At 31.8% G+C, this 24,163-nt stretch overlaps 1 protein-coding gene, 2 long non-coding RNA genes and 2 pseudogenes across 4 annotated transcripts in view; 4 read left to right on the top strand and 1 right to left on the bottom strand.

Annotated features, from left to right (window-relative positions):
- Positions 1–24,163, bottom strand: part of LOC143903869 (uncharacterized) — a 39,722-nt gene that overhangs the window by 11,533 nt on the left and 4,026 nt on the right. The window lies entirely within an intron of this gene.
- On the top strand, positions 434–6,918 carry LOC143904040 (uncharacterized; annotated as a pseudogene). The gene is made up of 9 exons (XR_013258836.1): positions 434–601; positions 956–1,075; positions 3,609–3,726; positions 3,852–4,104; positions 4,195–4,311; positions 4,400–4,476; positions 5,085–5,230; positions 5,842–5,974; positions 6,060–6,918. The product of XR_013258836.1 is annotated as an uncharacterized LOC143904040 (transcript).
- On the top strand, positions 6,775–9,368 carry LOC143904278 (uncharacterized; annotated as a pseudogene).
- On the top strand, positions 19,205–20,976 carry LOC143903860 (uncharacterized). Its single transcript, XM_077417864.1, has 4 exons — positions 19,205–19,283; positions 20,161–20,297; positions 20,362–20,514; positions 20,837–20,976. The coding sequence occupies exons 1-4, from the start codon at positions 19,220–19,222 to the stop codon at positions 20,873–20,875; spliced, it is 393 nt and encodes a 130-aa protein (XP_077273990.1). The 5' UTR covers positions 19,205–19,219; the 3' UTR covers positions 20,876–20,976.
- Positions 21,127–23,052, top strand: LOC143903866 (uncharacterized). Its single transcript, XR_013258814.1, has 3 exons — positions 21,127–21,264; positions 21,360–21,426; positions 22,316–23,052. It is a non-coding gene; the product is annotated as an uncharacterized LOC143903866 (long non-coding RNA).

Below are 24,163 nucleotides of genomic sequence, written 5' to 3'. Positions count from 1 at the left end.
ACGCACTACGAAACGAATGAGACACGACAAAACGCGCTACTGAAAATACGCCTGCGCGATTCTTTGTCAGGAGATACATTTAGAAAAGTATTTTTCTTTCCTGAGAAATAAACGTTCAATTTACCTTAAATTACATTGATCGCATAATCGTCGACCTATTCCCAGGTCCCGCGCGACGTTGCTAAAATGCGAATGTTCCGATCTCAAGGTAAACATTTTGTTGCATTTTACATCGCATTACCTTAAATTACATTGATCGCTTAATCGTCGACCTATTCCCAGGTCCCGACGCGCGTTGATAAAATGCGAATGTTTCGATCTCACGGTAACATTTTGTTGCATTTTACATCGCATTAAAAAAATTGGGCAATTTACATTAAAATTTAAACTAAATAAATAAGGGAATACGCAACTGCAAACTGGTCGAAATTACATGCATGTATATGCTCGTGGAGAAATGATCTGTATAAATTCTTTACATGTTGGTCTCAATCGGTATCTACTGCTTACATTTGGTCTATGGCCTTATCAGCAATCTAAACTCGTTCAATTCCAATTAGTTTTGTTTCTTAGTGTTTTGACAACATTTATTTTATTTCAGGTACGTAAATAGAGAAAGAAAGAGAGAGAGAGAGAGTTTTAATTCCATGATATGGGACTTTAATTACAAAATAAGAAAAATTATTTTTAGCAATTGACTTTGCAATTTCACATACATTAAAACCATGATATCACTCAAACTCAATGTTGTGTATATTACACATCAATATTAATATTATAATACACACGCGGCATGTGTGTATTACAGAAAAAAAACAAAATTTATAATTTTATACTTTGATTATTTAAATAGATTTCTAATTTAAATTATTACATATTGAAAAACAATCAATTAATGACTTGGGGTCTTTTTCTAATTGCATAAGAAAATAGTATAAAAAATATCTTTTTGCAGCTCACAACGTTTCTGACTTCACAATGTACTCCGGATCTTCTTATCAATGTTCTTTCTTCCGCATTATTTTCTATTACTTTTGTGATTAAATACATTTTATTTTGTATTAACCTTGAAGTCGTAAGTAAAACATACAAGGTGACGACTGGAAATTGCTAAAATTAAATAGATGTAATTTTGAGTAAACAGAATAAAATAAATCAAATACATTAAATTATAAAAGTATTCATTTTCACACAATACAATATATACTTATGCCCCGATAGCACCAATATCCTATAAATATTCATATAACGTCCATATAGGCATTCTGGACATAATATGGACATCCATAAGATATTGTGTGCTGTCTGGGTGTATACATTAATGCATATATGTATATATGTGTAGGGGAGACCGGGGCGAAGTCGGCCCCGGGGCGGAGTTGTTTTTGCAATTATCTCGAAATCTGTATGTTGTGTGAACTCGCCATTGATACTGACGTGACCAACGGAGTTTAGTAAGGTTACGTGCCATGTTGTGATTCTTATCGAAGCAAACGTGTTTTCGCAGGTTGAGAGTAAAATTTCTTCCGCGTCGAAAGTTTGTAATATCTTAAGTATTATTGTTTCTCTGATGAATCTCAAAGTAAATGATTCTAAAGAGTAATGCATGCTGTGAACACGAATCCAGTGCAGTTTTTTTTATTTTCATTGATTTCTATTATTTTATAAGCGACCAAACCTAAAACTTGTGTTCGGGGCGAAGTCGTGACCAAGCTAAAACGAAGTCAAGAAAGCTAAATAATATGTGCTGCGTATGCTTGGAGATAACAGAAAACAGAGCCGATGAAAAACAGTGCATTTCGTGCAGGCGTAAGGCACACAACGAGTGCGTGCGTTCATCAGACTTTGTTTTTATACATGCTTTAACTGTTAGCGAAAAAAAAATTGATTTTCTTGAAATTATTTTCCGCTTTCCATTTTTCTACTAAAAAACAATAAATTATATTAATTTTTATGGGTAAATGTTTAGTATAACGCTCTGCCCTCCGATTTTCTTAAAACTTTGTAAAATTGTTCATTTCTGTATGTAAAAAACATTCTGAAAAGGAAAATTGTCGCTCAGATCTCGTTTTTAAAAAATTTAATTTCAAAGTTTTGATGTCGGTAAGGTAGGAAAATGATAATTTACGTTTGGGCATACACACGTGTGTGTGTGCCCTGCTTTATAGAAGTTCTGATTTTCGTTAAAGCAGAGGACATACACACGTGTCCTTCTCAGAATGTTTTTTACACACAAAAATAAACAATTTTACAAAATTTTAAGAAAATCGAATGGAAGAGCGTTATACTAAACATTTACCTTTTTATGATCAAACTTATGTATATCTTTATGCAAAATCCAGTCCGAGAAAGAAGACACGACTCCGCTCCGGGAATTTTGACTTTTCGATTTTTGCACCTTTGTTGTTTTTACTCTATACCGGTTGAACAAAACGACGTAAAATTTTGTAGCCAAGAGTTCACTCTTTACAATGGTATACTATATTTCACTAAAATGATTTAATTTGTTGTTAAATATCGGCACCGAAAAAATACGGCCGACTTCGCTCCGGTCTCCCCTATACGTATACACTTCACTTTTTCTAGTAATAATAATAATATTTATAATTATTTTTATTAATATTTATATTATTTAATATTATCTATATTTAATTTTTTATTTAATTAAATTATCTATTAGAATTAAATGTTTTCCGTATAAGATTTATAATTTGTTAATATTAGCCTATATCGCCATAATGTACGATATGTATAAGCCGTAATACACACGTACAGGAAATGACAAAATAAAATCAGCTTTGCCGTAAAAATCAATATCACCTGACTTGAGAAAATCAATGACAGATGACAAATCAATACCCGTGTAGGTGTAGGTGTGTAGTTACTGGACTGAGCGAGCAAGTTTTACGTGATATCATTGGAAAACTTTCAACTATTGCAGCCTCAAAATTTTTGAATTAGAATTTTTAAATCTATTTTACCTTCAGAAGACAATAATAAATTATTATAAGTATTAAAGTATTATATGATTGTGAGATACCCTGATATATATACATGTATATTTGTAAGAATAAATATGTATATTAATTATGTATAAGAATGGCCAACAATTCGACTGATTGCATAGCTCAAAGATTTATTCAAAATAATTATTTTTGAACTGACATAATAATCGAAACGCACTTCCAAACTTTTAAACTTAAATAAACGCTATCTAACATTAATAACTATAACTATGCTTTCGCTATCTTAAAACTTCATGATTATATGTATATCGCTGAATCCTGCAATCAACCAGATTCTTTTTTATTTTTTATAATGTCTTTTTATATATTTAAAAATAAAAACACTCACACACACACACACACACTACATGGGACATATGATGCGCACTTCCGCAAATAATAGGATTCCAGAGTTTCAATTTATTCCATTCTGCTATTTAGTTTCAGCAATTTCTCGATTAATATCCTGTATATTATATATTATATTCACGTGTGTATGTGAATAAATATTTCCGATAGATAAAATTTTTAATATAATATAAATACGATAATATTTTTCCAACATGATAAAAAAAAGAGCATGCAATATTATTAAAACAACAGATAAAGTGTTTGCTGGAGCAACTGCAGCATATTCGTAACGAACTAACTGATAAACATGAAATCTACATTATGAAACAGTACGCCATCGGTGCAAAACGTTACACGGCTATATTTACATGTGAGATAACTGCTTTCGATTTCTGTTAAACGCGAATTGTTTGTTATATTTGGAGACTTAACCAGCGATTTTATAATAGATTTTCTTAATTCTTTTGAAAGAATTTATTTCTAAACATTTTTTAGTGTCTGCTATATTGCTCGTATTTGGTTTATTATTATATCCAAGTTGGCCGCGCATTTTTGACATCTTACTGCCTATGAATGAAACTTCACCATTGTTTGTAACAGAATACTTTATCGACCAAGAAAAGTATTTCTATTTGATTAGCTTGCATACAAACACGGGCTTTACCATAGGGATTGGTGTAATGTTAGCGACAGGAACAATGTTCATAGTTTACTCACAGTATGCATGTGGAATGTTTCGAATTGCCAGGTAAACATATAAATATAAAATCAAATATAAGAAAACTCTATCGTAAATTTGAAGAAACTTATATATTTATGGCAAATAAATTCCTTGCAGTTATCGCGTTAAACAAGCAATAACAATTGAAATTTTGCAAAAAAACAGCTTGAAGAATAAGAATTTAATTTATAAGAAATTAATTTATGCCGTGCATATGCATCGCAAAGCTATGAAGTTGGTATTCATACAACAGTAATTATACAACATTTATAATAATTGATAATATCGCGTATAGAATAATAATGTTTTCTTTCTTTTGAAGATTCTCCGAATCGATAATATCTAGATTTAAAGTAATGTATAGTCGGGGTGATTTGCGCGAGTCTGAATTTTTTTCGGGTACGTATCGCCTTCTTTTAATAATATATTTAATAACAGTAACGAGACCAATTATTATTAAATTTCCATTAAGAGTTCTAATTTATTATTATTTGGTTTAACATTATTAATTTACAGAATAATAAATTTCTTTCACCAGTATATAGAATAACAATTAAAGTAATTTAAATCGACCTGACTGGCAATATATAACGTCTTTCCGATATGAACATTGAAAAACTGTGAGCCAACTTGGTTTGTCGGATTCACACAGCACTTTTTTCAGATCGATATCGAGACATTATTAATTTTGACCATGGTTTTGGTCAGTTGATGTAATTTCTAAATTAAATAGTTTTTAATTTTATTGCGAAAAATACCCTGGCTGGGGTAATATTTTTTGCAATAAAATTAAAAACTATTTAATTTAGATATTACATCAACTGACCAAAACCATGGTCAAAATTAATAATGTCTCGATGTGAATTCGACAAACCAAGTTGGCTCACAATTTTTCAATGTTCATATCGGAAAGACGTTATATATATTGCCAGTCAGGTCGATTTAAATTACTTTAATTGTTATTAATTTAGTTTTACGACAATCATTAAGATGCACTTGTACTTTAGATTTTTCAGATGGTATCCCTTAGCTGTGACGTTAAAGAACTTTCGTTACGATTAATATTTTTCATCATCCATTTTTGTTACATGTTTGCAGCAAACTATCTCGCACAGGAAATTACGAATCACAATAATGATGTATTTACCACTGTGTAAGGATATTTATGTAATATAATTACATGCGCATTTATATCAATCAATGGAATAAAAAAAATTCAGTTAAGGCTTTTGTTCACTCACTGCAGCCATCTTGAATTGATGACATCAAAACCGAGAAAAATAGATGTATCATGAAAATTCTTACGACGTATATTAAAATAAAAATGTTTTTCAATAAGATAGCGTTTGTAATCGATAAAATATACCAGAAACTCCCCTTTTGTTAGCGAAATCTACATGTCGAATTGAATTGTACTTAATTAAGGACGAAAACAAGCCATCCTTAGCCGATAGCTGCTAAATTGAAATAAATATTTACTTTCACATATTATAAACAGGAGTCTTTGGTACCTATACTTAACACTACGACAATTATTTTAAATATAAAATTACTGCACTAAATTGAAAAATAACGTTGTACGTCGAAAGAATAGTTTAGCTTTACGCTTTTCAGTTCACAATTTTGCAACGTGTAACACTGTTTGTACTGTCAACGTATTATAGATTTGGCAATCAAGCCAGTATAGGAGTTTTAACGTGTATCAAATTTATTGGCAGATTTCTTTTATATTTCTCAATCATTAATTATTTTATCATAATGTAGATACCATGTCCAGTGGTACGTTACTCCGTTGCAAATGCAAAAAATGATCCTGTTCCTCTTGCAAAGAGGTACCAAGGCGTTCACTATGAATATTGCTGGGCTATTCGTGGGATCGTTAGAAGGTGCTGCTACGGTAAGAAGAATATTTTTCAAAATAGTGTTAAATGTAAAATATATTTTATAGATAGATAAAAATAAAAAGTTATGTGTTATTATAGTTACTGAGCACGGCAGTGTCGTATTTCACCGTTCTTCATTCGATGCAGAATTGATGTAAAGTTTAGTGAAATAATGATAGTGAAGAAACTAATTAACTATAATCTCGATAAACTTTGTAAGAACTCTTAATTCTAAGAAAATATATAAGGGTGTTTAAAACGGTGATGTTTACAGTAAGTTAGCAATAATATATTAATAATTGATATATCGATATATATATCGCACCATAAAAAAAAACAATGTCACAACTCAAAAATTCACAATTTTTGGGAGAGAGAAAAAACAAATAATTCAACTTTTTTATTGAATTGTGAGACAAGTAACGCAATTGCAATTACGACAATTTATTATAATGAAACTTATACTCTGTTCTCTGTTTTTTTGAAGACGTCTGCTGTGATTCACTTGTCAATTCACTTATAACACTATTCATCCAGCGATTGCAACTGATACTTTTGCTCCCGTGCAGCGAACTTTGCATATAGATTTGTAACACTATTATAGCACGTATAGCGATCACCTTAGGCATACTTTTTATGGCATACTTAACTTAAAATCGAAATTTTTTTGAGTTGTGACAGTATTCTTTTTGGGGTGCGATATGTAAGACTAAGCGATTACTATTTCTCTAAATGCTTTAACATAACTTATAAGAGCACGCATATCATGCAACGAAGAGACATATATGTTATTGCGTTACTGAAAATTGGCGAAATGCTTGTGCGGCTCTCAGGGAATACGCAAGTATATTTCTATGAGAAATGAACATCCGTTCAATTGCCCATATTATATATTGATCGCTTATATATAATCGCCGACCTCTTCTCCAGTAAAATTGTTCAATTGCTAATGTTCCAATTTCAGAGTAATAGTTTATGCTAGATTAGATAATTTATGATGCAATTTATAAGAAAGTATATATATAGTAAGTTATAAAGTATTCAATATAAAAGGAGAAAAGTGTGCGCGTGCACAAACCATCACTGACTTTTTCACAGTCAACGCGTGCTCCTAAAGTAATGATCTGTATCGAGACTAAATACTTTTATATATTATTGACATATTTCTAAAATGTAAAGATATAATTTAAAAATAATTTTAAAAAGTCAAAGAATATTTTACTATACGGAATATAAGTATACACGTTTCATTTTAAAGAGTACGTTTAAAACGTAAGAATTTTTTGCAGTCATCATTTGCATAAAATATCATACTGGAAAAAATTATACAGCACATAAATTTAAAATATATTACTTATAATATTTCGAGACATTAAAAAAAGCAAAATTTATATAATAACTTTTTTCAAATGCTCTTAGTGTTCTGCATGTGCTGTTTATTTATCGTTATTTTATTGCCAATTTTGACGCCGATATTGCTTTGCATATAAATGGATCTCAGCCACGTCGAGTACTGCATTTCATGACTGAATATTTTATCAATCAAGAAATGGTGTATAATGGTCGTATAATGGTCTTACTTCTCATTGTAGCCTTTGCTTCAAACAAGCGAAAAATAAGTTTCTTAATCAAGAAAAATATTTCTACCTAATTTTGTTACATTCAAATGCAGTCATATATGTATAAAGGCAACTACAGTGGCAGCAACAGGGACATTACTCAGAGAATATCTCATACACGCTTGCGGATTGTTTAAAATTGCCAGGTAAAAAACAAATCTACGAAAAAATACAAAAGTTATATAGTTGAAAATAAAACTTATTTTGCATCAAATGCCTCCGTACAAACAAATTACTGAGAACTATGTATTTATAGCCTAAAATTAATTTATAGTTATCGTATCGAGCAAGCGATGACGACAAAAATGCTCGAAAATATCAGTACAATAAACGAGATTATGTACAAGGAAATAATTTGTGCCGTTGACATTCAACGCAAAGCTTTAAAGTTGGTGTGTCCATACATGATATTATATACATAGTATTTGTCATAATATTTTACTTTTTTAAGGTATTCTCAATTTTTATTATCCAGCTTTAAGGGATCCTTCTTTTTCTTAATAGTGATTAATGTAATTTCTTTAAGTCTCAATCTTCTTGCAGTAAGTTTTTTCTCACATTTTTAAACATATTATTCAATGACTTCTGTAAATTATCTCATAATATTTAAAGACTTTGCAGATAAAGAATAATATAATCAATAATTACAAAAGTTATTGAAAACAAGTGTTAATTTATTTTTAATCAATCAAAATTTTTGAGAAAAAAGAAAAAAATTATGGATATTATTTTTTGTATTATTTATTTGTAATTTTATAATAACCTATTTTTGCATATAAAATAAATAATTATTAAATATAATTAGAACATTATATAATTATAACCATAATATTTCAGATTTTTTAGAGTGTGTCGTTCGGAAACAAAGAGAAATTCCTATTTCATCTTTTGATGGTGTCGGTCATTCTTTTATATATATATGTTCTTAGCTAACTATACCGGACAAGAAGTTATGGATCACAGTAACTACATATATGTTGCAGCGTAAGAAATTGTTTTATATAATGTCCATATAATTATATATCATTAATTGTGTCGTACGTATTCGAGTAGTGAAATCAAATATTATTAATGAGTAATTATACAAATATCTGATTTATTATGATAATTATCCTCTTCAATTATTTGAGGGGGAAGGAAGAGTTTTATTGACTCTTCATTGGCCGCATTAAGCGATCATATTTGACAGCATCTCATTGCGCGACGTTTTAACTGTAATTTCGCATAGGATACGTATTTATACATTTGCAGTAATAAGAGTGATAATTTGAAAAAACACGTGTTTGGATGCATGTTTCAAATTTCAGCTTACTTTCGTAAACAATCTCTCTCTCTCTCTCTCTCTCTCTCTCTCTCTCTCTCTCTCTCTCTCTCTCTCTCTCTCTCTCTCTCTCTCTGTCGGTGTGTGCAATTAAAACTGACGATAATTAAAATATCAGCAAGTGTTTAGGCATTATAGAGTTATGATCATTTTATTAGTAAACGAAATTCTTCTTATTTGTGTCATCATTTTATAGATACAATGTTTGATGGTATGTAGTCCTCGTGCACACACAAAAGTTGATACTCTTTATATTGCGAAGAAACAGCAAAGCCTTTGCTTTAAATGTCGACCAGATATTCGTGGCATCTTTGGAATGTTTCGCCATAGTAATAATAATTAGATTCATACAGTATTTTAAAAATAACTCCTCACCCTTTCACTGATAATGTAAAAGGACATATTTTATTACAGTTATTAAAAGCATCGATGTCTTATTTCACTTTCATGTATTCTATGCAACAATGATATTAAAGTATATTATCTAATAAAAATCGATTATAAATCTTTATAATTTACAGAATAAAATGTGTTTTAAGTAAAACTTGCACAAATTAAATGTGTTAGGGTAATTGATTATTTCTTAAATAATATTCTCTGTAATATTGTTTGCGCAAGAGGAAATTGTTAGTTAAATAAAAATATCGGGGTACTTTAAATAATAAAAACTACAGAATATAAAAATGACAACGTTATGTACAATATAAATTCGTCATTATTCAAGTTTTGTTTAATTATTTTTACGAAATAAGTTTCTTTTTGTAAATACAATAAAATTTTGGATAATTTAACTGTTAAATTACATCGAAAATTGTCATTATAGTTTTATTCTCATATAAAACGTAAACATTATTTAATGTCGAATACTACATATGTTCATTATCTAATTATTTTATATAGAAAGAGTTTCCCACAAATTAATCCAAATTTGCACGATAAATAGCTTGAGAACAATATACGTAAAAAAATGTAGAGAAAATAATGATTACTATCTGCGGGTGGCAAAAGTTTCGATCTATAAAATTATAACTTTGTTCACAAGTAGGTAGTGTTACAGAAATAATATCAAGAGACACGGTAGTGTCTCGCGCCAAGTATACGCGCAGCGAAATCGCTCCGTGTATCTTTACGCGAGCCCGAGAGTTGCGAGTAACCGAGATTATCGGATCTCAATAACGGCTAAGGGCCACTTTCTTCACCATTGATGGATAACTCCATCCTTCGGTTAATCTCACTCTTCATTTCTTTCTAACTGCCCTGCTTTTAGAAAGAGATGAAGAGTGCGCGGTTAACCGAAGGATAGAGTTATCCGACGGTGAAGAAATTGGCTATAAATCGATTAAGTTCTAAGTAAACTCAATCGATAGCTTGGGTTCGATTTATATAAGGAAAGTGTTTTTATTTTTCCTCTACGTATCCTACGAACGGAGATATTGCGATATGAAGTCCGAAATGTAAATATAAAATATACAGATATCAGGCATGTTGAACACATATGGATGTAAGATTTTGGGAAATAAAATTTAGAAAACACACAAACGTACATAAAATAGAGATATTTTTACTGAAAGTTGCATGATATTTACCAACAATGTATATTGATAATCATCACGTCGAGGTATCGATGAGCTAAGATTCTTCTTCAAGAATCAAACGTCAACACTTAAGACAGCACTTAAGACACACACTAGAAAGAAGAACGTTAAAATAAAATATATTACGCTGGAAGGGGTCGAACCGCACTTGCACCGTCAACTGTCGCACGAGTCCCTCCAACAAAACACTTGCTGATGGAAACATCTGTTACTTTATTGTCACTTAAAAATCGATCACTTAACTGTGCATCCCTTCTAGAATAAAAATGTAAATGTCCAAATATGTTGATCTCACGGCGATGTTTCGTTCACTATGCACTGCATGTCAATAAAATTAGGCAACTCAGCTAAATATTTAAATAAAAAAAGAAACAAAACTATAGAATATTCAATCAGCAAACAAAAGTAAGAAAACACTATTTAGGAAATACAAATATAATCGAATCAAAGATATTTTCAAGAAAGCATTATATGTAACATTTATCAACAATATATGTATATTGACAACCGTTGCGTCGACATTTCAAGTGCAAGTTGTACCATTGCGAAGACATAACCGTAACTCAAGACACTGCACGCACTAGAATGAGGAACGTTACAGTATAACGCACTGAAAGGGGTGGAATCGCATCTGCAATGCGCATCAGTCCGCTGTCACGCAAACCTTTTCACGAAGTAAATTTCTTTATGGGAAATAAACTTCTGTTATCATTATTACGTTGCTGCCGTACTCAAATCAATCGATTGCACCACACACTTCTCTCTTAAAAAAAAGGTGTAAATAGCCAGTAAAAATTGTTTCATAAGATACTTTGATCACACGGTAGTATATCGTCATATTTTGCGTGTACATTAAATTAGACAATTTGTGTTAAATTAAAATTAAAAATAAAGGAAACAAGAAAACTCAATCGACAAGTAAACAAAAAACAAGTGAATCAATTTTTTTCCGTCAATTGCATTTCAATGCTCAATAAAGAAATGATCTGTATCGACTGTTTGCATATCAGACTCAATCGGCTTCTATTACTTATTAGTTGGTAGTCTATGGCCTTATCAGCAATCTAAATTCGTTCGACTTCAATTAATTTCACTTTTTAGAATTTTGGCAACTTTCATTATATTTCAGGTACATTTTTGTAATTTTTAATTAATAAAATATTAAGTTTCAATATGTAGCAATATTTTACATTACAAACAGATATTGACAGATAAACAGACAATAGTGCAATTATAATATTATTGCTGCGATCGTTCTGTTTACAGCAATTTGCTTTATTTAAAATCATCGAATATTGTATATGTGTATATATATATATATAATATCGGTGATTTACGAGACAATCAATTTTCTAATCCAACAAAAATAGTAATTTTAATAAAATTCGTAAAAAATATTTTTTGTAGTTTATGATATTATTGACTTTAAAGTGTACATCGGATTTACTTATCAGGATTCTCTCTTCTGCATTTTGTTGTACATTATTTTTGCAATTAAATACATTTCATTTAGTATTAATACTGAGATCGTAAATAAAACGATTCTTATATATATTATGTACTTTGTTCGTACATATGAGTAAACATTTTTAAAATATAAATTTCAAAATTAATACGATATATAAATATAATGTCTTCCGTGCAACAACATGAAATCTTGTTAAAACAACAGGTAAAATGTTGGTTGAAGCAACTGCAACATATCTATATAATGAGCTATATCTGACAAGAATGAAATTGGCATCATAGAAAAGTGTACGGTAGTTATGCGAAACGTTACACGGTTGTATTATTATGTAAGACAATTGCTTTTATTACACGCAACTATATTTGCACTAATTAGTGAAGTTATAATAAAACTTTACTTATCAAGTATATTGATTTTTAAACGTTCTTTAGATCTTGTCATGACCATGATACTTTCTTTAACTTTATATTTATTTTGTCCGTACATTTTCAATATCCTGTTCTCTAAAAACGGGACTCGATCACGTCTTTCGTTGCCGCTTATTATGACCGAATATTTTGTCGATCAAGAAAAATACTTTTATTTGATATTATTCCACACGTATATATATATATATATATATATATATGTAGCTTCTCTTTTTTTAATACGCCTCGACCACACACAGGGCTGCGTTCGAAAACGTCACCCGAGTGTACACGAGTATACTCCCTTCTCTTTCTATATCTCAGCGAGTTACCTGGGTGACGTTTCCGAACGCAGCCCTGGATTGTCGGCACCCGGATGAATTCGGTCTCATATCTCCAATTTAATTATGTGCGCGTACAAATTCATGAAACATCTTAAAAGTGTGTTGTTCAAATAAAATATGCAGAACCCGAAATATGCTCGATGAATAAAAATGTTGTAATTTTTGGTCGCAATAAGAAATATACACATTAATATTTATCAATATTTGCACAATTTATTTCTAAATTTTAGCGAGACAGCAACGTTAAATTATAAGGAATAATCTTAGTGCAATAACAAAACTAAAATACAAAATTCGAAATCATTATTCCATGTCTCGTCGAATCGACGTCAATTCGATGTCGAATTGATGAGTATTTTCAACATCGAATTAAAAGTATCATATTGATATCATTTCGATCTCGAAACAAGATTTTACATATAAACGGATGTGCACAGAGGTACAAAAGTAAAATTGAACAAAACAGTAACAAGAGTGGCTGTCTATCATTCATATCAGTTTATTTAAGGTTACTTGAAAATATGTCGAAATTCAAACAAACATTGACTTTTTTACCCTTGCCAGCGATATCGAGCTAATTTAGCGCGTCTAGTGCAATCAAAATTAATTTTATCAAATAACTGTAATTAATACCTAAGTATTAATGTAACCTAAGAGATTTATAAAAAAATTAAATTTAACTTTAGGTATTAAATAGGTATTAAAAATTTTTTTTTAGGTTCACATAGAAGAGAATGCAATTATGTAACTAAAAAATATTAAATCAAGTCGATTAGTCAAATAGTATTTTCTCTATCTTGTACGAGAATTCGAAAAACGTGGTTGTAGATACTGCTGAACATTTAATACTAGAAATCAATAGTTTTGTATAAAAAAAGTTTTTTCTTAATGTCAAAATGTGTGATAAAACACCCCAAAAGTTTCGAAAAGATTCGTTTTACTGGAGCAGAGAAAAAAAATTGCAAAAATTATGCTTTTTTTAGCGTTCTAATTCAGGTTCCCCTCTTAATCTATTTGATTGTATATCATATAACGGTCGTATAATTCTCATATTATTTCTTATAATTATTATATATGATAATGGAATTTATTAGAGATAAATCAACCAACTTGTTCAAAATTTGCTTATTCCTGCATAAACATTGTGCAATAGAAAACAAGTTTTTAAGCATTAATTCTATTCTGAAAATAGATAATATAGATGTTCTTTTTAGCTGAACTTTTTGTACGGCTCATCTTTCTTTTTTACGATGTAGAGAAAAAAAGAAAAGATAAAATGTGCGAGAAGTTTATTTTATATATTTGTGACGCGTAATTTGTATATGTTTTTGTACATGTATTTATATACATATATTTGTATATGTGAGTAAATACAAAAAATATTCAATGACATTCTCCATTCTTGGAAGCAAGAATGGAGCGAAATGAGCAATCTAGTGGTATGTAGAAGTCTGTCGAAGAAACTGAGCCACTAGTGCATATGCGCACTGTCTGTGTTAGTATGCCACGTGCCCTAGCAATAAGTATAGCACAAGCAGTCTGTCTTGTGAAAAAAGAAATTGAGGTTAGATAACAATGTGCTAGTAATTGAAAATATAAACTAATTTGTAAAAACATATGTATATCATTATTAAATAATGAAAGATTTTAAAGGAAAAACAGTTTCTCTTAAAGTTTTTTAAATAAAATATGGAAACATTTTTTTTTTAAATCTGATATATCGTGAGCACGTGCTTCGTGTTCTTTTTTTACCACGTTAGTAAAAAAACAAAAAAAATTGCAAAAATTGCTCATGTTCGCTGCACTTTACGTTTTCTAAGTGACTAATATTTTCAAGAATGTAATATGTTATTTATAATATATTTTCTATCTTATATATATATACACATATCGATATGCATAATAACGATTAAAGGCCATCGCATACAAAATGCATAGCTTAGCATATAAGCATAGCATAAGACCGCTAAACCAATGAGCATCCAGCATAAAGTCGCCATATTGATTTACATAAGATGCTCATTCGCTCATTGGTCCAGCGGTCTTATGCTACGCTTATGCTAAGTTATGCATTTTGTGTGCGATGGCCTTAATTCAAACATATATATATGAATACAGTGAATACAGCGAATAAAGGAAATTAAAACGGAAATTTGACGAAAGCTAAATTATAAAGATTAATCGGAAAATAATCGATTTTTATACTCACTGTTTATGCGAAGTAGATTTAATTTATCCGTATAAAATGAAAAATCAAGAAAGAGAGAACATGTGCGGGAACACGCAGTCGGTGAGCACCACAAATACTAGACTGCGAGCAGTATGGGCGGTGCGTTCCCAGCACTAGTATACGCGTCGCGCTCGCGCGTCGCGTCACGACGCCGCGTCATGAGTTATCCAATCAAAACGTTTCATTTTATGACGTCATTTCCGACGCAAGATATTGTCGAAAATGACGTTATAAAATGAAACGTTTTGATTGGATAACTCATGACGCGGCGTCGTGACGCGACGCGCGACGCGTATAGGGGGAACGTACCCTTGAGTTTCTTTCAGAGTAACGATCATATAACTAGATCTCTAGAGCGGAAAGATAAAAAGTGAAAATAAATAATGCTTATAGCCAACGAGGAAGAGATAGCGTTAGTTGGACGACGCTCGGCGGGAAGATAGAAGCTTCGAAATGCGGCAAAGTCGACGGAAATCTTGTTTGAGATAGCATAATTCTTGCATTAAACTAACATATAGCAATGTTAAAATAAACGTATTTTTTCGAGATTCGATTATTGTCGTTCGTCGTATTTCGGAGCTTCGACTTTTTCACCGATGAGCGCCGAGCGATGATATTCGCCGCTACTTCTTTCTCGTTGGTTAACATATTATATATAATAATATATATATATATGTATATGCAACAGCATTCTATAACTCTTTATTGACTTGTTCGAGAGAGCATGATTGATCGCATTAAAGGATACATAGCAATGTTAAAATAAACATATTTCTCGAGCATAATTTGTCCAGTGCCGTTCGTCGTATTTCGGAGCTTGATATAATCTTTCCGCCGTGCGCCGAACGACGGTATATTCGCCGCTATACTTATTTCTCGTTCGCTATCGCTATGCAAGAGCATTTATTCTAAAATCTTTTATAGTCCAATTCCGTTCGAGAGAGCATGCCTAATATTAAAGAACACACATATAACAATGTTAAAATAAACGTATTTCTCGAGAATTGCTCAGTATCGTCCGTCGCGCATTTCGGAGCTTCGACTTTTTCGGTACCGAGCGCCAAGCGATAAAAAGTTTTAGAATGTTGGCATTAAAGTGCGACCAACGAGAAAAAAAGAAATCCGAAAAGCCGCGCGAGACACTCAATGATTTTCAAAAAATATCGTTAAAGTAACAACAAAATTACCTTTTTTAAAAAAAAGGTAAAGAAAGGCGCCAAGTACACGCATAGTAGTGTATATGTTGTTACCTCGAAAAAAAAAACAGTGGTAGTATTATACCTTAAAAAAATCTAAGTAACAAGTGGTAGACGAAATCTTTGTATCTTGAAAAATCTCGAAAAAACCTAAACAGTGGTATCTTCACCTCAAAAAAAAACAAAGTAGTAGTATTATACCTCGAAAAAACCTAAGTAACAAGTGGTGGACGTAAGCTTTGTATCTCCAAAAATCTCATCACAAAATTACGTTACCTTATCAAAAAATGAGTCGCGCTTCAAGTGATCTATTATTACAATTACAAAAAAGAAATGATATCTCTTTTTAAATTACAGCGCCAATTACAGAGAACATACACTGAGAAAAAAAATTTGTCAATCCCAAGAAATATTTAGTCCGATACGTTCAACTAAACATTTTAGTTAGTTAACTAAACATTAGTTGAATTAATTAATTCTTGATTAAAGAAACGAAATAAATTGTTGAAACAACTAATATTTAGTTAACTAACTAAAATGTTTAGTTGAACGTATCGAACTAAATATTTCTTGGGATTAACAATTTTTTTTCTCAGTATATTTTTCGAGATACAAAGATTACGTCTGCCACTTGTTACTTAGGTTTTTTCGAGGTATAATATTACTACTGCTTTTCTTCGATTAGAATAAAAAATTGAATCATGAAGAATTACACAGAGGTAACAGTACAAAATACAAATATTTTATTAAAATATTTAAACCCAACAAGGGAATACAAGGTATTTAAATACAAAGTTTATATATGTATTTTAAAAGATTTAATCGCATCGCAAAGAATTACAGAGGTAACAGTACAAAAAATAAAAATATTTTATTAAAATACATAAATTTTTCTTGTCAAAAAACTTGGCGCTGCTAGACCTTAAAATTAGGTCAGCTTGGTGTGTGTGTGCGAGCGAGTGGGTGTGGGCGATGTGTGTGTGGGCGATGTGTGTGTGGGCGATGTGTGTGTGGGCGATGTGTGTGTGGGCGATGTGTGTGTGTGTGTGTGTGTGTGTGTGTGTGTGTGTGTGTGTGTGTGTGTGTGTGTGTGTGACGGTGAATAATGCGGCTTATTATTAAGTATAGGATAAGTTAGGATAAGTTTAGATTTTTAAAGCGATTAGAATTAAAAGTATAGAATAAGTATAGAATAAGTAATATTTACATTTGTAAAAGGTCTCTCTCTCTCTCTCTCTCTCTCTAGCAGCGCCAAGTTTTTTGACAAGAAAAATGTATGTATTTTAATAAAATATTTTTATTTTTTGTACTGTTACCTCTGTAATTCTTTGCGATGCGATTAAATCTTTTAAAATACATATATAAACTTTGTATTTAAATACCTTGTATTCCCTTGTTGGGTTTAAATATTTTAATAAAATATTTGTATTTTGTACTGTTACCTCTGTGTAATTCTTCATGATTCAATTTTTTATTCTAATCGAAGAAAAGCAGTAGTAATATTATACCTCGAAAAAACCTAAGTAACAAGTGGCAGACGTAATCTTTGTATCTCGAAAAATATACTGAGAAAAAAATTGTTAATCCCAAGAAATATTTAGTTCGATACGTTCAACTAAACATTTTAGTTAGTTAACTAAATATTAGTTGTTTCAACAATTTATTTCGTTTCTTTAATCAAGAATTAATTAATTCAACTAATGTTTAGTTAACTAACTAAAATGTTTAGTTGAACGTATCGGACTAAATATTTCTTGGGATTGACAAATTTTTTTTCTCAGTGTATGTTCTCTGTAATTGGCGCTGTAATTTAAAAAGAGATATTATTTCTTTTTTGTAATTGTAATAATAGATCACTTGAAGCGCGACTCATTTTTTGATAAGGTAACGTAATTTTGTGATGAGATTTTTGGAGATACAAAGCTTACGTCCACCACTTGTTACTTAGGTTTTTTCGAGGTATAATACTACTACTTTGTTTTTTTTTTGAGGTGAAGATACCACTGTTTAGGTTTTTTCGAGATTTTTCAAGATACAAAGATTTCGTCTACCACTTGTTACTTAGATTTTTTTAAGGTATAATACTACCACTGTTTTTTTTTTTCGAGGTAACAACATATACACTACTATGCGTGTACTTGGCGCCTTTCTTTACCTTTTTTTAAAAAAAGGTAATTTTGTACAGATATCACGCCTTTTTGTAGTATTACGCATTGTATAAACAGTATGTACAAGGTGTTATTTCGAGGTATAATACTACCACTTTGTTTTTTTCGAGGTAACAACATAATACATATGTACTACTATGCGTGTACTTGGCGCATTTTTTTACCTTTTTTTTGAAAAAGGTAATTTTGTACGGATATCACGCCTTTTTGTAGTGTTACGCATCTTAATCTTAACAAAAAAAAATTACACCTTATAAAGAAATGTGTCTGAAGTTGTAAATATATATATATACACATTGCCGGACATTGCTTTTATGTATAATATGCATGTATATTACGTTGCTTGTATAAATTATTTCTTACCAACTTTTTCCAAAAATTATTTTACGTCAGACATAATTTTAATTCATCCAATTTTTATTATGTCTAAACATAATTTTTGTCCAATTTTTATTATGTCTAGACATAATTTTAATTCAGCGATTTTTATTATGTCATGACATAATTTTAATTCTGCCGCTAAGGAAATTTTAAGTCGATTTTTATGAATCAAGCTTGAATTCAATGTTTAGGTGTCCCAGGTTGCCGATGACGAGGTCCACATAGCGCGCTCTATAGTTTTCGGTGTCCAGGTGTATTAATACCTTGAATTTGATGGCCACGTGTTCCAAGTTGCCGATGACGAGGTCCACATAGTGCGCTTCGTAGTTTTCGGTGTCTACACCGGTGTCTATACCGTGTCTCTTGATTTCTGAAACAAAGAAAATATTCTAAAATGCTACTTCGGTGATCGGTTAACAAATGACACTCGCGCTCACGCAAGCTCGTCGTATACTGCTCACGGTCCGCGCTGTAGTATTCGTGCGTGGTGATGATACGTAACCTTCTGTGCTTCTAGTGCTTCTTAAAAAATGAAAAAAGTAAAAGAGTGGCTGCTTCAGCACAATTTAGGCGAATTAATCAGCCGTTTTGAGAGTAAGTATATATACGAATTGGAATTCTTGTGAAAGTGTGTAAGTGTGAGTGTGTAAATGTGAACACGTATCACTATGGGGTCGAACATATTCTCGCGCGATGTAATCGGACCACGAGGCTGACTGCTACGTACCTGCTGTCAGTCTCGTGGCACGGTTTCGATCCGTACGGGGTTGTCGATCATGCCGTCCCGGGTGGTCGATCACGTGTCGATGCCGCCCCACGTACAGGTGCGCGCGTGCATGCCGACATTGTCGAGAATCAGAACACGGCGCAACTCCTGATACGCTCAGTATCTTTGTCCGCGAAAATTGTGCCCACAGCGCAACTCTGTCAATCATCCGGATCAATCAGAGAACGCCGCGTTCCGGATCTCTCCCCCTATTTCCGTCTTTCGCCGGGCGGAAGAGAACGGCCTTGTCTCAATTAGCTATTCCAAGTGCGTGATTACAGCAATCTTCGAGCGTGACCGTCCTACCCTGCTCTCCAGGTGAGCTCGCCTCCGATCACGGTCATCGCGTTGCGTTCGCGCTCGTCGCCTATCTCACGGACAAGATTTCCGCCGCTCGACCGCAACATCTCCGTCGTAAGGATTTCCAGCGATTCGAATTCCGACATAGTGTACATACCGTGAAACGGTCTTTTGACATCGAGCTCTCGATGCAAATCGGTTACGAACGTCGTTCTCTCATCCGCAGCCCTCCCCTCGTTTCGCACTCTTTCTGAGTGGTGCCGGCAAAAATTACGCTCCGCGGAATCTCCGGTCAAGCACGAAACAATCACATTTTATTATATTATAGTTACCTTATTAAGCGGGATATTGTGTATTTTGCTGCTTTGTGTTGAAATATATTGCATGTTTGATTGTTTGTTGTAGACGAAAAAATAAATTCAATACGGAGATTGACAGTTCTCACGCAAGATTTGATTAGAGAACTTATCCCAGAAGTTGGCCTTCGGGCAGACTTCGAAGACTGCTTGTTAAATCTAAGAAAGAATGCCGCATCAGAAAAGGTATATTATATAATATGTTATTAATTCTATGTTTGTACATATTAATAAGAATTTTCTGTTATAGATTGAAGAGAGTTATACAAATACAGAAAGTTTAACTTTCAAAGATATTGATGGGACATATATTTTAAATATTCCAAATAGTGAGTTTGTGAATGAGGAGGAAAACTTATTTCCCGTGTTGCAACGTGTCGAGTCATGTAAAGAAACTGGTCAGGTAAGAACTACTAACTAGCAAAACAAGTATTCGTCTAGCATGTGATATCTCAGCATGAGCTATGTATCTGTGTTGTTGATAATCATCAATCATGATACATACATAATACGGTACAACTTTTATGAAAAATACTATCAACTTTAAGGAGTTCCTTGCCAATCTGCTAACCAAGTCTGACTTTTTTGATATTTTCCTTTTGTCAATGCTATTTTTATAATAGGTAAATCAGCTAACCAAATAACTTGTCAGATTGCTCAGCAGGTTGATGGTACGGAACTCCTCGTTTTTCATTTCTGTAACTTGTGTTATTCTGTTTCTCAAGGCCGTTCAGAAAATAGAGATAACATCTAAAAGTTCGTAAACTGAGAGTTTCGAAGATTCCAGAGCTGGGAGCTCAATATCAGCACAATCTGACACTGACAATGAAAGCGAATACTCAACATCTGGTAAAAAAAGGAGCAGATCAAAGTCAAATTATGAACCAAACAAACGTTTAGCTTCTTTTAACGGTCTTGCTCACTTGAAAGAATTGGTACATATGTTCTCTCTTAATTACTTTGTACATCTTTAATTTTTGTCTATTTTTAATTATTGTTTGTGTTTTCAGGATCTTGAAACATATTTAAGGACGTATGACCTAAAGTCAGAGGCAGCGGTGGATAACTACAAGCTGAAAGGGACGCTGAATGAGAGAGATCGATCTTCAATAACAAATGCTGTAGTTCATGAGATGTTGAAAGTGAATTATGTGTAAGTACTAATAATGATTTTTGAGGAATATCAGTGTTAGCTGGTCCAGTATATGTTTTCATAAAAGTTAATGTTTATTCTTTGTGGAATTGCAGACCATCCCAGTTTGAATATGCAGAAATTGTGAAGAAGATCTGTGTTCTTTTTCCCTCTGAAGATCCGGTAAACTACTTTTGTTTATAAATATTATTGTTAATGTTGAAGGAGTGTGTCATTATGACTTATGTGCTATACTGGACTACCTTATCAATTAAATGGGTTTTCTTAATCTTGAGATTTTGAATGATCGTGTCCAGAACTTTGATTATGGTAATTCAAGTGATAAGCCCTCACTTATTACTGCAGTTCACATTCGCAATCAAAAGTTAAAAATGTCTGCATCTGAAATGATGTTTTTTGTGCAACACTTCGGTTTAATAATTGGGGATTTGGTGCCAGAATATGATGAAGCTTGGGGACTGTACACAGTTCTTGCTAGAATACTAAACATTGTAATAGCTCCATATGTTAGACGACAGTTAACTGAGTACCTTTCAACTTTAATTGCCGAACATCATGAGATGTATTGTAGACTTTTTAATAAGACCTTGAAACCTAAACATCATTTTATGGTGCACTATCCCCGTATCATGAATTTGATAGGACCGATGATAAATATCTGGTCAATGAGACTAGAAGGAAAGCATCGTCCTGTCATAAAGAGAGTGGCGAATAACATGAGTTGCCGTAAAAATCTACCTCTTTCAATTGCAAAAAGATATGCACTTGCATGTTGTGCAAGGATCCTGAGTAGGCTTCTCAAATGACGTTAAATACCATCCAAAGGAACGTAGACTAGTAAATTGTGAGAACTTTGAAATGTTTCCAAATATTTTACCTGATGAATTGAGACATTCACTTGCAGTCAAAGAAGTAGTCATTTGTGGAACCTGCTACAAATCTAACATGATTCTTGTTATTAATTACGAAGAGGACTTGCCTCTTTTTGGAAACTTGTGTTGGATAGTGAGATCACAAAATGTACAAGAGCGTCCTCTCTTTCTTTTGTCAGGGTTGCGGACCGTTAGTTTCAACGAACACTTGAACTCCTATGAAATTAGGCCTACTGCGGAATGGTTTCTGGTTGAGCACAGAGACCTTGTATCTTTTTATCCGTCTATTGCTCATGTGGGGTCTGATGGGAACACTTATGTAACTTTTAGACATATATTGTAATAGTGTAAGATTATTTGTATAAGTGATTCATGTATCTCTTTTTTATTTTAACACGTTGCATATTCCACTTGTCTACTTTGGCATTTTGTATTTTCTTTCCATCTTTTTAGCTTAAATACAATGAAAGAAGTAAGAAACTACACAGGAATTAAGAATAAAGATTTAAATAAAATAAGGATAAGGAATATCCATATCTTATTAAAGTCTTTATTCCTAATTTCTGTGTAATTCCTTATTTTTTTCATTGTATTTTAACTCTTAGAAGAGTGTCCTTTTTAATCCATTTAAAGGATATATACTAAAGGATATATACTATATTATTAGAATATATTCTATTACTAAGCTACTTACTCATATTAGAGGTATCTGGTATATTCTAATTTGTTAGAATATTTATTAGAATATTTCATTATACTACTTATTAGAGGGAAATCCTCTTACCTTTAGGATATCACCTTGGCGCTTATTTTAGTGGGAAATACTCTGTAGTTTATCGGATTATTCTAAAATCTAGAATATAATTTTTTAATATTGGTGGTATAAAACGTATACACATATTATACATAGTATACCCACTCTTAGCCGCGTTACCCAAGATCAACCAGTGGAGGTGGTGGGTGTCTGATCTTTTTTTTTGTTCTTGTTTTTATTTTTTTATATTTTTTTAAATATTTTTTATTTTTTAATATTTTTTTAATTTTTTATCTTATAGTGTTTTTCTATTGTCTCAAACTCCTTGGTTTGCCAATTGTCAAAATATGCTATAATTGATAGTTTTTTATACCACAAATATTACCTTTATAGGCTCGTAGCTTAATAAGGGCCATGGATACCCAGGTACGCCAGGTAATAAGGAAAATCAAGGAGTTTGAGACAATAGAAAAACACTATGAGATAAAAAAAAATAAAAAATTAAAAATATTATTGTAAAAAAATAAAAATATATTAAAAAATAAAAAATATTAAATACTAATACGAATATACTAAAAGCATTCGGTCAATTCTAGTTTTGACTAAATTATTTCAGTTAGAACGCGAATTGCCAAGCTGGGTTAGTTAAAACTATAATTTACCATTAAATTCGGGTTTTGACGGATTTCGGGTTTTAACTGTAACATATACAATCCCTCGTGCATCCACATGTACACAATACATGTGGATGACTTTTCTTCCACTGGCTAATCAAGTAGGGGCTAATATCGTGGCCCTGGAGGATCAACTGTTGCAATTTAGTACATTGCTCGAGAATAATGGAAACATTATCAATTGTTACAAATTCCACGTCTTCCAGACGTAAACGTTTCAAGTTTTTGCACTCCGCTAGTAATTTCAAATTGCGATCAGTGAGGACCATACTATCCAAATATATTTCTTCCAGCAGTTGACAGGAGAAAAGCAATCTGCTTAAGCTATCATCAAGGTGTACTCCCGGGTATTCCATTCTGTAACAAAAACCATATAATTATTACAGAACTTTAATCACAAAAATAAAATCAAAGTAACTTGCAAGAATCTTGCAAGCGAAACAAATTTTAATAAAGAATACGTAATATATATATATTTTTTTTTTGAAAGAAAATGTATAGCACATACAGTTTCCCAAGATCCACTATTCGTAAATTCTTACAGTCAGCAAGGGCATTAATACCCTTCGATGTAATATAATGTTCATATCCTAAACATA

This window comes from Temnothorax americanus, unplaced genomic scaffold (assembly GCF_048541705.1).
Source record: "Temnothorax americanus isolate GAGA-0224 unplaced genomic scaffold, ASM4854170v1 Scaffold106, whole genome shotgun sequence".
Lineage (NCBI taxonomy): Eukaryota > Metazoa > Arthropoda > Insecta > Hymenoptera > Formicidae > Temnothorax > Temnothorax americanus.
The sequence above is the reverse complement of the archived record's forward strand: the minus strand, read 5'-3'. Positions and strand labels throughout refer to the sequence as shown.